The 13,348-nt window shown below is 45.1% G+C and overlaps 1 protein-coding gene across 1 annotated transcript in view; it reads left to right on the plus strand.

Moving 5' to 3' along the window:
• DHRS12 (dehydrogenase/reductase 12) overlaps window positions 1-13,348 on the plus strand; it is a 63,076-nt gene that overhangs the window by 10,861 nt on the left and 38,867 nt on the right. Inside the window, exon 2 of the mRNA XM_078657270.1 lies at window positions 12,698-12,831. Coding sequence (XP_078513396.1) covers window positions 12,698-12,831 — 134 coding nt within the window. The remainder of the gene's footprint in view (window positions 1-12,697; window positions 12,832-13,348) is intronic.

The raw sequence follows: 13,348 nt of genomic DNA on the forward strand, positions 1-13,348 counted from the left end.
GAGCCTGGAAGGCTTTGGAAAGACATTTTTTTCCTCCAGTCGAGCATTGCGGTCAGTGGACACGGCATGTCTTTTGGGCCGTTACTCCCATTCAATACGCGACACAGATGACAAGTGATGCCCAGGGTCTCTGAGGAGGACCAGATCCTACTCTCCCAAGCTGTTTCAGATGGGAGAGATGAGCAAAGTACGCCATCTGACGTGGCTTAGACACGACTGACTCGTTGGACAGAGTGATTTCCACGACGGTGACTGTACGTCGTCACGCCTGGCTGAGGACGTCAGGTTTTTCGAGGGATGTCCAAGATAACCTTATGGACTTGCCCTTTGATTGCTCCTTCTCTTCAGAGACCAATTAGATGCCGCCCTTGAGCATTTCAAGGACTCGCGGGCTACAACCAAATCCTTGGGCCTCACTGCAACATCCCGGCCTCTATCTGCTTTTCTCTACTTTTGTGGCTACTGAAGGGGCTACCAACTGTGCCAACCCTATTTCGGCCAGAGGGCCCTGCAACTTCAGCAACCTCTGTGGGGCCGTGGACACGGTTCACCCCGACCCCCATGGGTCGAGAGGCCAGAAGTCAAGCCAAACCACGATCCCCTCCTCCACCACAAAATCTTCCTAGTCCGATCCCCCAGGATCATTCTCAACCAGTCAGTGGCAGAATACGCCATCATCTCCACCGTTGGTGAAGCATTACCTCAGATAGGTGGGTGTCGCAAATAGTCCGAAGGGGCTATTCCCTCCCCTTCAAGACTACTCCTCCATCTATGCCTCCAGTGTACGATCGGAGGACCACCTTGCTCTACTCCGCAAGGAAGTCAAAAGTCTCTTGGCCAAGGGAGCGATAGAGAGGGTTCCTAGGCCAGAAATAGGCTGTGGTTTGTTATTCCCGCTATTTTCTGATCCCGAAGAAGGACGGAGGCCTTCGTCCTATCCTCAACCTCAGAGCCCTCAAATACTTTGTCAAAAAAAAGTTCAAGATGCTCACCTCAGCTCAGGTCTTGTCTGCCCTGAACTTGCAGGATACCTATTTTCATATCCCTGTCCTGCCTGCCCATCATCACTACCTGCGGTTTACGGTGGGCCATGATCACTTTCAGTTTGCTGTGCTCGCCTTCGGCCTCAACCGGTGCCCCTCTGATGTTTACAAAGGTGATGGTGGTGGTCTCAGCGCATCTGCTGAGATCAGGTGTTAGTCTTCTCCTATCTGTACAACTGGTTGTTGAAGACAGGCTCGTCCCAAGTAGTTGTCTCCCACATCCAGACAACGGCGAACCTCCTGCATTCACTGGAGTTCACTAGCAATGTGCCGAAGTCTCAAACGCTCCTTTTCATTGGGGTGGTTCTGGACACTGTTCAGTTTCAGGCCTTTCCTCATGAACGGTAAGTCCAGGATATTTAGGCTATGATACGGATGTTTCTGGCTCTATCCTGGATTTTGGTGAGAGACTCTGAGGCGAATGGGCCTCATGGCCTCCTGCCTCTTGCTGGTGGACCATGCACGGTGGAGCATGCAAGCTCTGCAGTGGGACCTGAAGTTCCAATGGGCACAGCATCGAGGAAATCTCACAGACCTGGTTCAGATATCAGAGGCACTGCAAAAGTCCTACAGTGGTGGCTGACAAACCACAATTGGGTCAGAGGCAGACACCTTTCCCTTCCCCGTCTAGTTCTCCCAGTAGTGACGGATGCTTCTCTTTTGGGATGGGACGGCCATTTTAGGGAGGTGGAGATAGAGGACTCTGGTCTTCGGCGGAAGCCAAGTTCCACATCTACCTCTTGGAGCTGCATGCGATCCGACTGGCACAGAAGGCCTTTTTACCATCCATCTAGGGAAGGCTGGTTCAGGTATTCCCGGACAACACTATAGCCATATGGTACTGCAACAAACAGGGTGGAGTGGAGTCGTGGAACCTCTGGCAAGATGCCCTGCACCTCTGGACTTGGCTGGAACAACAGGGTATTTCCCTGTTGGTTCAACATTGGTCCAGTTCTCTGAAGGCCAGAGCAGACTAACTCAGCCAAAGGTCCTTTGCGGATCACGAGTGGTGTCTCCATCCGGAGGTGGCACAAGGTCTCTTTCAGTGGTGGGGAGAGCCTTGGTTAGATTTGTTCACTTTCAACAAGAACTCTCAATGTCAGCAGTTTTGCGCATTGGAGTCTCCCAAGGCGGCTCTTGCTCAGCAACGCTTTTCGTCCTAAGTGGAGCTCAGTCCTCCTATATGCCTTTTCGCCCATACCACTCCTGCCTAGAGTGCTCAAGAAGATCAGGAGCGACCAGGCACAAGTCATTCTTGTGGCTCTGTATTGGGCACGGAGAGTTTGGTATGCAGAGCTTCTGAGCATTGATCCTTTGATCAAGCTGCTCCTTCTGGAGGCTTTCCTGTTTTGGCAGCAGGAGAGGGTCCTCCACTCCAACCTGTCCACTCTCCTCCTCCTTGCCTCGAGAATGAACAGCGACAGTTGTTGGCTTTTGACCTTTCTCCGAAGTCTGCAAAGTTATTCTGGCAGCCAGGCGTCCCTCCACAAAATCGGTATACGCCTGCTGAGGGAACACATTTTGAAAAATATTGTATAGAACGGTCCATTGAACCCTTATCTGCTTCTCTAGCAGATATTCTCCGTTTTATCCTTTCCTTGGCCCAGCCAGGCTCTGCATTGGGCACTTTGAAGGGCTACCTTTCGGCCCTCTCTGCTTTTCTTTGGCTGCCAGATCAGACTTCACTTTTTAAGTCCCTTCTGGCGCAGAGCTTTTTGAAGGGGTTTCCCCATTCTCCCTTCCTTATGCCACAATGAGACCTTAATTTGGTCCTTACTTTCTTGATGTGCGCATCGTCTATGCTGCTGTACAACTGTCCCCTATGGTTGCTCTCTATCAAAACAGCCTTTTTAGTGGCAATTACCTCTGCCAGTAGGGTGAGTGAATTATAGGCACTGTCCTCACAGCCTCCTTACTTGCCAGTTTTTCCAGACTAAGTGGTACTAAGAAATAGGGCATCTTCGTTGCCCAAGGTTGTAACTCCCTTCCATCTGGGACAGTCTGTTACTCTGCCAACGTTCTATGCAGCTTCGTACCCTTCCAAAGAAGAGGAACGTCTCCACCGTCTGGACCCCAAAAGAGGGTTCTCGTTCTACCTTGATCGCACTAGAGAGTTCCGGGTGGATGACCAACTCTTTAAAAAGTATGTGGGAACAAAGAAGGGGCGTGCTGTCCAGTAGAATACCATTTCACCATTGGTTATCTGCCAAGGCATAATATATTTTGATGCAAAGAAGCAGCCACCCGAAGGCCTTAGGGCCCATTCCACCAGGGCAAAAGCAGCTGCCACAGCCCTCCAGTGTGGTGTTACTGTTTCTGATATCTGCCAAATGGCCACGTGGGAATCTCTGCACACGTTTGCCATTCAATAGTGCATGGATTCTCAGGTGCGCTGGGGGGCCTGTTTGGCCGCTCTGTCTTACAGGACTTCCTGGTGTAAAGGTTTTCCGCAGTCCCACCTCCAGTGTAGGTGTTGCTTGGGTATCTGTTCAAAGGTAAGTAATCTATGGCTAGATGTCTCTTTCAGATGGCCAAGTTACTTACCTTCAGTAGCTCCTTATCTGGTAGAGGCATGATCCGGCTGCAGATTCCTTACTGAGCCACCCATACTCACCGCACAGCAAACTTGTCTTTTAGTGTTAGGCTACTTCTTTCAGGGCCCTAGTAAATTTTTTCACACCATTGTCAGTCCCATCATGGCTCTATGCTTCTGGCTTGGAAAATCGTGAAAAGTACTGACGTCAGGGTGCCTGAGTGGCGGTTATACTGACAACACGGACATCATGATGACTATGAACACGACGCCGACTATGTCACATGGAGTTGACCAACGCCACATACCGGTTCGCATGGGTACTGCTAAGAAAAATCTTCTGGATCCAGCCTGACACTTGGAAGTTCAAAATTGAGAAATCTGTGGCTAGATCATGTCTCTACCATAAAAGGCGTTACCAAAGGTATGTAACTTGTCCATTTGCCGCACTAATGTTGTGCTTCAGTGTATTTCTGATCTATAAAAATGGTGAAAGGAGTGGCCAAGGTTGCAACAGACCTCTGTCTCTTGCTGATTTGAAGGTTAGATTATTGGAGCAAGGACTCATGGCTCATACATCAACAATGTTTAGATAACAATGGAATAATTTCAGAGATCAGTTTGTTCTCTGCTGAGCACACTGGAGCAATCTCTACATTTACATTTTAGAATGTTCTAAGTATCTGGGTGCGAAGCTCAATCTCTCTTGGGTTTATGAATTAAACACCTCTGATCATGTAGACACAAAATATATGTTGTCCACCTCAAAATCAATGAGTTTGGAACATTTCATTTATTTATTTATAAAGTTTTATATAGCGCAAACTTAATCCCGAAGGATATCGGAGTGCTTTACAATTTGAGGGGAATGAGGTAACAGATCAGTACAAGAGTCAAATTGCGAATATACATGGGCATTGCATAAATCATGCACATAAAAAGACCAAATATAGGCCTTGGCTGGGCGTATAATGGCCTAGGCATTGAAATATAATGACAAAGGGGAAGAAATACAATAGTAAAATACCAGATTGACATCCTTTCTTGTAGTGTGTCCGATGCGCTTAGAGCTGACATTCGCTCCTTTTTTGAAGGTAAGAACGTGTTCATGAAGAATCTTTTTTTCTTCCAGTTTCAAAGCATTTTTGGAGGAGATTCTATAGATTTCCGGTGGAAGAGAGTTCCAAATATTTTGAGCAGAGCCGGAGAAGGCTCGTTGACATGTTCTCTTTTTGCGGAAGATCTGGGGTTTCAGAAGGAAGGAATTAGCACTCCTCGATGGTCTACTCCCTCTGGATAGTTTTAACTTTTGCGCCAGGTTATTGGGGGTTTTTAAGTGGAGGGCTTTGTGCGATAAGCAAGCAATCTTTAGTTGAATTCTAGCTTTGTAGGGCAGACAGTTTAGAGGTTTTAGGACCGGGGAGATGTGGGCATTTCGCTTGGTGCCCATAATCAATCTGGCCGCAGCGTTTAATGATGCCTTTAGAGGAGCCAAAGTGTATTTGGGGAGGCCGCATAGTGTAGCACTGCCATAGTCAAGCCTCGGTAGAACAAGCGCTTGGACCACCTGTTTGAAATCAGCTTGAGGTAAGAAAGGTTAGAGGTTCCCGAGTGTTCTCAGAAGGTGGTTAGCTCCCTTGCTTACTTTGCTGATATGGGTCTCCATATTCAGATGTTTGTCCAGTGCGATTCCTAGAGATTTAGCGGAATCAATAATGCGGGGGGAGCAGTTGAAGAATGGGAGTTGGTTCATCCAGAGGTCAATATTAGGAGTGTGTTTCGGGGGAGAGATGAGGAGGAATTCTGTTTTGGAGGTGTTTAGCAGGAGGTGGTTCTCAGTTAGCCAATTTTGAGTAGTCAGTAGGGTGAGTTGAGTGAAGTGATGTTGTCCGGGGAGGAGATTTTCAGGTAGAGTTGGGTATCGTCTGCATACATATGGAAGCAAATGTCCATGGATTTTAGTACATTAGCTAATGGTTCCAGAAATAAATTGAAGAGAATGGGAGATAAGGAGGATCCTTGGGGAACCCCCATGGTGACTGGGGATGGCTGGGAGAGAAAGTGGTTTGCCTTAACACTTTGGGATCTGTGCTGAAGGAAGGACGAGAACCATTTCAGCACCTGCCCAGAGAGGCCCATCCTTTGCTCCAGAATATCTAGGAGGTTGTCGTGATTGACACTGTCAAAAGCAAAGGAAAGGTCGAGTAGGATAAGGAGGCAAGATTAATTTCTGCCAAGCATTATTAGGATGTCATCCATGACGTGATTGAAAGCCGATTCAGTGCCCACTACAAAAGCCAGATTGGTGTTGGTCCAGGAGATGGAAATTTTCGATGTGCGCACATAATTGAAACTGGGCGCATTTTTCCAGGAGTTTGGCTAGTGTGGGGATGCTAGAGATTGGGCGGAAGTTAAGATCTGTACTGTCTGCTGTAGGTTTTTTGTAGTACAGGTGTTACCCGGGCCTCTTTTAGTCAGTCTGGGATCGAACCCTGTGAAAGAGAAGCATTGACGATCTTTGTCCAGATGGGGGAGATTGAATCCTTAATTGCTCTGAAGTTGGTGGGTGGTAAAGGGTCACTGTAGTGATTAGATGGGTTGATACTCCGAAGGACCTTATTGATATCATTTTCTTTTAGGATGGTAAAGGTGTCCCAGGAAGTGTTGTGCTTGATACCCCAGCTAAGTGGAGCAACCTTGTCTGGTGAAGCCAGGGGGTGTGCCGGGCCATTGGATGTTAATAGAGACCTCTGGTTTCTAGATCAATGTTAATAAGTCTAGTTTTCTCAGTAAAAAAGTCACCAAGTCAACACATGAGGGAGGACTGACATCCGAAGCTGATCGGTTGGGGGCTATGACAGATTGTTGTTTAACCAGTTCAAACAGTTTCTTGGGTCGATTGGCCGCTTGGTTAAGTTGGGATCTGAAATATTCCGCCTTGGCTGTCTTGATTTGTTTGTTATAAGAGCTTCTAGATGATCTAAGGTTTTTTAGATGGTCCGCTGAAGGAGTGGATCTCCAGGAACGCTCGATGGCCCTTAGATTGCGACGTTCCGAAATTAGGCTGCTATTGAACCAAGGTTTAGATATTTTTGAGGGTGCATTTTTTTCTTGGAGTGGAGCAATATCGTCCAAGATGCTAGAAATAGAAGAATTATAGAAGTCTGTGAGTGCATGTACTTCGACCAAGTCTCTTTGAGGAGAGAGGGCACGCTTACAGCGGGTTGCTAGGTCACCTGTATTGATGTCTCTGAGGTCTCTTCTCCAGATCTTTGGTTTAGTAGTTTGAGATTTACTCTGAGATACCTCCAAGTTGATATGGAAGGAAATGATGTGATGGTCCGACCAATTGCAGGGTATGATGGAGTCCAAAGTGATAGAATGTCCTTTGGAGATGATGAGGTCAAGAGTTTCCCCTTTACTGTGGGTAGGCTGGTTGCAATGTTGAACCAAATCGTGATCCTTCAAGAAGGGATTGAGGCATGCTATGGCTTGGTCATTAGGGTTTGTCCAATGAAGGTTAAAGTCTCCCAGATAGATGTGCGACTGCACTGAATCCACGTTGTCAGCTATGATTTCCATTAATTGTTCAATGAATGGTAGGCTGTCACCCGGAGGGTGATAGAATGTATGAAGTTTGAAAACCAGCTGCTTGTTACTGGAAATGTTGAGGCAAAGGTATTCGCAGGTTAATGGAGAAGAGGACACTGAGAGGGAGATTGCAAGTGTACTTCAATGTATACAGGCTAGGCCACCTCCTGTCCACATATGGACAAGTTCGCTGCCTATTTTGTAAATAGGAGAGGAAGTAGTAGAAAGAGTAAACCCATGGGGAGTTTTCTTTATTTGTTTGCACTGGGCCCTTTTGTTCGTGAAGATTAGATCCGACATGATGTCGCCATTAGAAATGCTGAAATAAGTATCGGATATAAGTGTTTCCGTGTTTCTTTTGTTTAAGTTATGTTTGAATTTTTTGAAGCATTTTTAGAGAGGTTATGGGGATAGGTGATCTTATAGGCACTGAGGCTCACTTCAGAGAGTGATCCTTCGATTGGGCTGGTTGTATTGGCCTCCATTGCATACACAAATCGAGGAGACCGTGGCGGCAGGTAGGAATCTGTTCACCCCAAATTTGTCAGGTGGAAGAAAACTAGAATGATTCCACGTCAAGGACGAATTATAAAAAAACATTCTAAGATGGCTGCCAATCGGTCGAACCTTGCTCCACTTGTATTATTAGTCCTTTATTTAGTTTTATGGCCAAGACCACAGACCAAGTCCTATTTCCATGGCGATGTCTAGGGCAAAGTTTTGGTAAACAAGGCAGCAATAATGGAATGTAAATCCCCACTGGGTTACCAGATAGGCACCATTTTGAAGTAACTGGGTTGATGAATAAGGGCTGAGCGAGTCGAAATGGAGGAATTCTCCTGTGGTAAAAAGGTCCCCATAAAGAACTCATAGATGTCCAGGCGATACATTTCACATAAACATGCCATTACAGGTCAAAGAACATAAAAAAGAACACAAAAGTTAACACAAGATATATCCTCTGAAGAACTGGAGAGCTGATTGGCCATGCGCTGTCCCAGTCTCGGGGTCAATTTCAAAACCTGATTCCCCTAGACGAGCGCTGGAGCATACCGCTGCATAACAACAACCAGAATTGATTGTGCACTGTCCCTTTAAGGAGGTCCCAATCTCGTAGTCAATTTCAGACCGTGACTCCCCAAGGCGGGCGCTGGAGCGTACCGCTGCAGAGCATACAGCCGGCAATTAGGCTCCATCGAGCGGCGCGCTCTCAGATGAATTGTGGCAAATAGGCATCTCAATATGGGCAGACATCCTAGCGAAATACACATTGGCTAGGTGGACGGGTGCCCTGCCCCAGAGCCGTTCCCCAGCTCGGCCCGCCACCAGTGGCAGGCGTAGCGTGTGTTGTGGGACCCACCGGAGCTATGGAGGAAGGGTCCCAGCTTCGATGCTCCGGAGGATAGCTCCCTGCAGTCCGCAGGCACGGGGGTCCAGTGCAGATTTCCCAGACCTGAATCCCGTTCCACTGGAGACCGACAGTCCTCAGCTAGTCTCCACTGGTTGCTGCTCCTGTTCCAGAAGGAGCTCGGGCACAAAACGCCGCTTTCATGGTCAGTTTGTTAGTTAAAATCACTCTTGTCTGCAAGCAGCACTAAGATTTGACTAGAACGTAGAGAGCACAGCACTATTTATTTCATCAAAGGCGGTGAGAAAAGGTTGTGTCCCTATTTTTCAGCTTGCATTTTAACCGGTTAGATGAGTAACTGGGTAGGGTGTGCCCAGACTTTGATCTTCCAGTGTACGGGATCACATATTTTGTGTCCACCAGTGTTAAAAGAAATAACAGTTAATGTCACCTGAACCCATGACTTGACTAACTCAATCTGCTTGGGTTTAGAAACTCCAGAGTAGCCAATAAGTGTTCTGCAGAGTGCTGACATGGTGGCACCATACAAAAGCCTTGATAACTAAAACCAATGGGTTGCCTTGTCAGATCAAAGATACGCTACAATTTCCGTGTTCTGTAGTCGAAGAAACCAGTTGACAATTTGGAGCTCTATGGGGGTTAATTTATAGCAGGACAGCTTCTAGGATAAATTGGTTTAGTTTCATAACAGACGTGTATACGTCTGTGAGTAACTGTTTAGCGCTCCATTAGAAGTACATTAATATTTAAAAGGCAACCCATTAGTGTTCTGCACACCACAATTAAGTCTCAGGACCAGTGTGTCATTCAATCACCTACAATATAATAAATTATTGCAATTGACCTATGACTGCTTGGGTTCAGTTGCTGAGAAATAACTTCAAGGCACAGACCCAGATTAATTGCATATAAGCGTAAAAGCAGTGGTGTAAGGCAGTTACAATCAGTGATTACAGGCCTTCTGGTAAAAGCTTATTATCAACAGTTCTAAATATATCTGTAAAGATATCTCTTTAACAGGAATAGCTACAATGCCTTACGACAATGAGCAAATAGCGTTACTTAATTCTATCTATAAATAATCTCTATGATAATGCTGACTCCAATAAGCATAGATGGCAAGTATGCCCTTGTTTGTCATGTAAACCTTTTTCCAGCAGGTGACATTTAGTTTTAACTCTGTAAATATGACCTTAAAATCCCATCTTTCAAATTGCTGTTGGCTAACATGACCCACTGGGCCGAAGGTGGCACACACAGTATGGCCTAAACAATTATGGATGGCAATGCTTAAATTAATGTTAGCCATTGGCAACTTCTCTGGGCTATATTCTTTAACAATGTGACATTGTTTTTCATCTCGCTTTGTTGTTAAACAGACATGAGCCATGTGTAAATTAGTCATTATCCCACCACAAAAGGGATAATCTAACCTGACTGCTAGGTCACGTCCTCTCTGAGCAGGAACACAGGCAGTCACAGTCGTGTTTGGCCTTATAAGTGAGGTGCAGCTGGAGTCCGTGTAGCACACAAACGATGGGACCTATGTACGGGCATACCTCTACCGCATAGTGCAACTCCAGAAGAAAGTCAAATAATAAATGAAAAAACTATATATGGGGCTGGTTCATTTTGTCAGCTATACATTGTTTTCAAATGTATGACTCAAATTATTTATTTTGCATTCAAGGGCTTTCCAAGAAGGTAATATTGGACAAAAACAAGACTTGTTGAAATAGCCCATATCAGCGACATGTCTTCCCTGACCTGTATGTGCCAGCTTCTCGCCCCCATGTTATATGCCTTGATGTATATTGACTAATCCTTTGCCCTTACCATTTCTTGCCTAATACACCAGAGAAGTTGTAATGGGAGTGCTAGTGAATGCAGCTTTGCATATGTGCGGTGTGAAGCCAAACTAGCCTCTTCACAACAGTCAGATGCACATGAACATGTCAGTTAGGCTGGGCACCTCCACTCCCTGTCATCACAGCCAAAATCCCAGGCTTTAATGTGACAACCTGCTGCATCTTCCGTGTTGTACCCATAGCTTACTTTTTCACTCTTTCCACCCAAAATCTTATTATTTCTCCTGGTACCCCCAACCTGCCCCTGATTGTCAACATAATCTGTGTACTCCACTGTCGACATATTGACAACTGCAAAGCTTTTCAAATAAAGTATACTTATTTCATAACAGATGTGTACTTCTGTAACCTTTTTGACGTCTATTAATGCAACATAATTTGGTTTGGCTCTAAGTTGGAAGATTGGCATAGTACCAACATTTTGGTTTTTGTAGATATGCCAAACCTTTATTCCAATAGACCTTGCTGATGATGCAAAGCAGCTTGAATTTATTCCTAGCAACCACTCTGAGACATTGTATCCCAGCTACATACATTCAGGCTTGGTCTTTGAGTCTTCTTTATTTTTTCTCCATTCTCAGCAGTTTGTCAGTCAAATTCTTGAGGAGGCATCTGTAAATCACATCACTAAAGCCTGTCTATCTCAAAACAAGCCATTTTGTATGTTCAATTTGCTGAAAACGTTCTGTTGTATGTTGGCCTCTTGATGATGGCAATGATTTAAGGTGTAAAATAGAGGTTGAGTCACATTGGATGAGTGATGAGGCTCCCACATTATGTCAAACTGTAAGCAATCTTATTAAATTTGTTTCACCGAAAATGCTTACCAAATAGAAACACCATCCTTGATTACATATTGGTAACAGTGGAGAAATTCAAATTAGTTGTAGACCACAAGATAGCCCAACTTCTCTGCAGTGACCACTTCCCACAATATAAAGCAGCCGCCTGTGCACACCTGTAATCAAATGTTAAAACATGCAGGCAAACCAACCTCCATCAAACACCAGAACGCAAATTATATGGTCTACAGTTGATATGCTAATATTAGCAGATGGTCTTCCTGCCATAACCATGAAGATGCTCAATCTACAGATTGAGTGCTTCTTGGTCTGAGTTCACGACTACCTTACTGGAAGCCCTTGCTGCTCCACCTTCGCCACCTCCGCCCATTAACCCAACAAATACAATAAGGTTGATGAAGAAAATGAGGACCACCAAAAACTTCTGCAGTTACTTCAAAAGGAAAGCTAGTCTCCGGATTAAAAATCCAAATATGAGCCCTAAGACAAAAGAAACACAGGAAGATCAAGAATGGTGCTTCACCTATTCTAAGCTAGCCAAAAAAGGTACCAGCGTAATGGTTGGTCACATGTAAACATAATAACAGCGGATGTCGAGAGAGTCGACACAAACAACATTCCTTCGCAAGACCTTAGACACAAGGCCTTAACACCATTATACATCCATTGCTAAAAAAACAAGCTGGTCCTTGACTGTTGGCAGGGCTCACATATGGTCCCTGTTAATGGGGCAGATAGTATTCCCTGGCGGTTCTGAATTTTCTTCCACCTTGTCACTTCCTTGGTGTTCTGAATAGTAAGGGAAACTAGTAAGAGGGAGAAGCAGTGACTTACTCAAGAGGTAGGAATTCTTCTTCCACATAGCAGCCTATTACCACCCAAGGCCATTCACAATATACTCCAAGCTAGGGGTGCAGCACCCCAGACAGGCGGGTAGACCTGTTTGAGGCGGATGATGGTCAGCTGGACACTTTGCTAAGATGTTTATTAAAATGCATTTGACTACCATTTAGGAATGTTTATGAAAACACAAATACATTTAATAGAGATGCCTTATGTGTTTTATTCTTCTTGTGGATTTTATGATATGTTGATAATTTTTCACATTTACTTGGGTCTCGTTGTTGTGAGGAGGGTTCTAGTAGCCCTTTTCAAAAAGAAGGGGGACTTCTTCTGGGGGCAAAGCATGGCAGTGGTGGCATGGAGCAGCTACAGAAAGAGAGGGTTTGCCAATTTAACCTTTCTTAAAAAAGCTGCTCCATCAGGCAGTCTATTAGGCACCTATCTAACAGAAACATTTAAGGAACAATATTAATTTAGTATCGCTGAAATTGTTTCTGCTTAGCCATGAGCTATGTTGTAAGTATATTTGAGATGATTCCAGATATTGTTCAGTCAGTAGAAAAATAGGTTGCCATTAACCACCTGGATGTCTAATGTTCATTATTAAAAATGACTGATTGAAAATGTTTGGCATGTGATTTCCCTAGGGGTGGATATGAAGCTGCATCCAAACGATTCGTTGCTGCAGATCTGGACGTTAACGTTGCAGGAAGGTCCTTCATGATCACTGGTGGAAATAGTGGCATTGGTAAAGCGGTTGCAACAGCCATTGCCATTCGAGGTAAGCCAAAAATCCAAATAGAAATTTGGGTGATGAGCAATACGAGCCCCAGCCTAAGTGAAATGGTCAAACTTAGGTTCTTCATTTTTCAAAGACCCTTTAGTATTCCTTCTCAATTCTGTTATATAAAACTGTGTACACGTTTCAGGAAAACTCTCCTTAGGAAAGAAAATTCTAGCACAACTGTCCTATATCATGTTTCTTGGGGGCGGCGGGCATGGTCTCTAAGGCCATACTGTATCTCTGCCTACTCTGAGTATGTACACCTATTGAACATGGGGTGGAGGAGAGGATCCTGGTCTGTTTTAAATTGAGTGGGACTCAATAAGAGTTATATTTTGGAGTGGCTGTGGAAAAGACCACCAGATGTTTTGGGAGGAGAGTTGCAACGCATATATTTATGTTTTGAATCAGGAAGGGGAACATAGCTGATAATCCGGACAGATCACCACCAAATTGCAAAGTATAATCCGCAGTGGCCTTGGCAACAAGTGCCCCTATCTGACGCTACCTGCAT

Source organism: Lissotriton helveticus, chromosome 8 (genome assembly GCF_964261635.1).
Source record: "Lissotriton helveticus chromosome 8, aLisHel1.1, whole genome shotgun sequence".
NCBI lineage: Eukaryota > Metazoa > Chordata > Amphibia > Caudata > Salamandridae > Lissotriton > Lissotriton helveticus.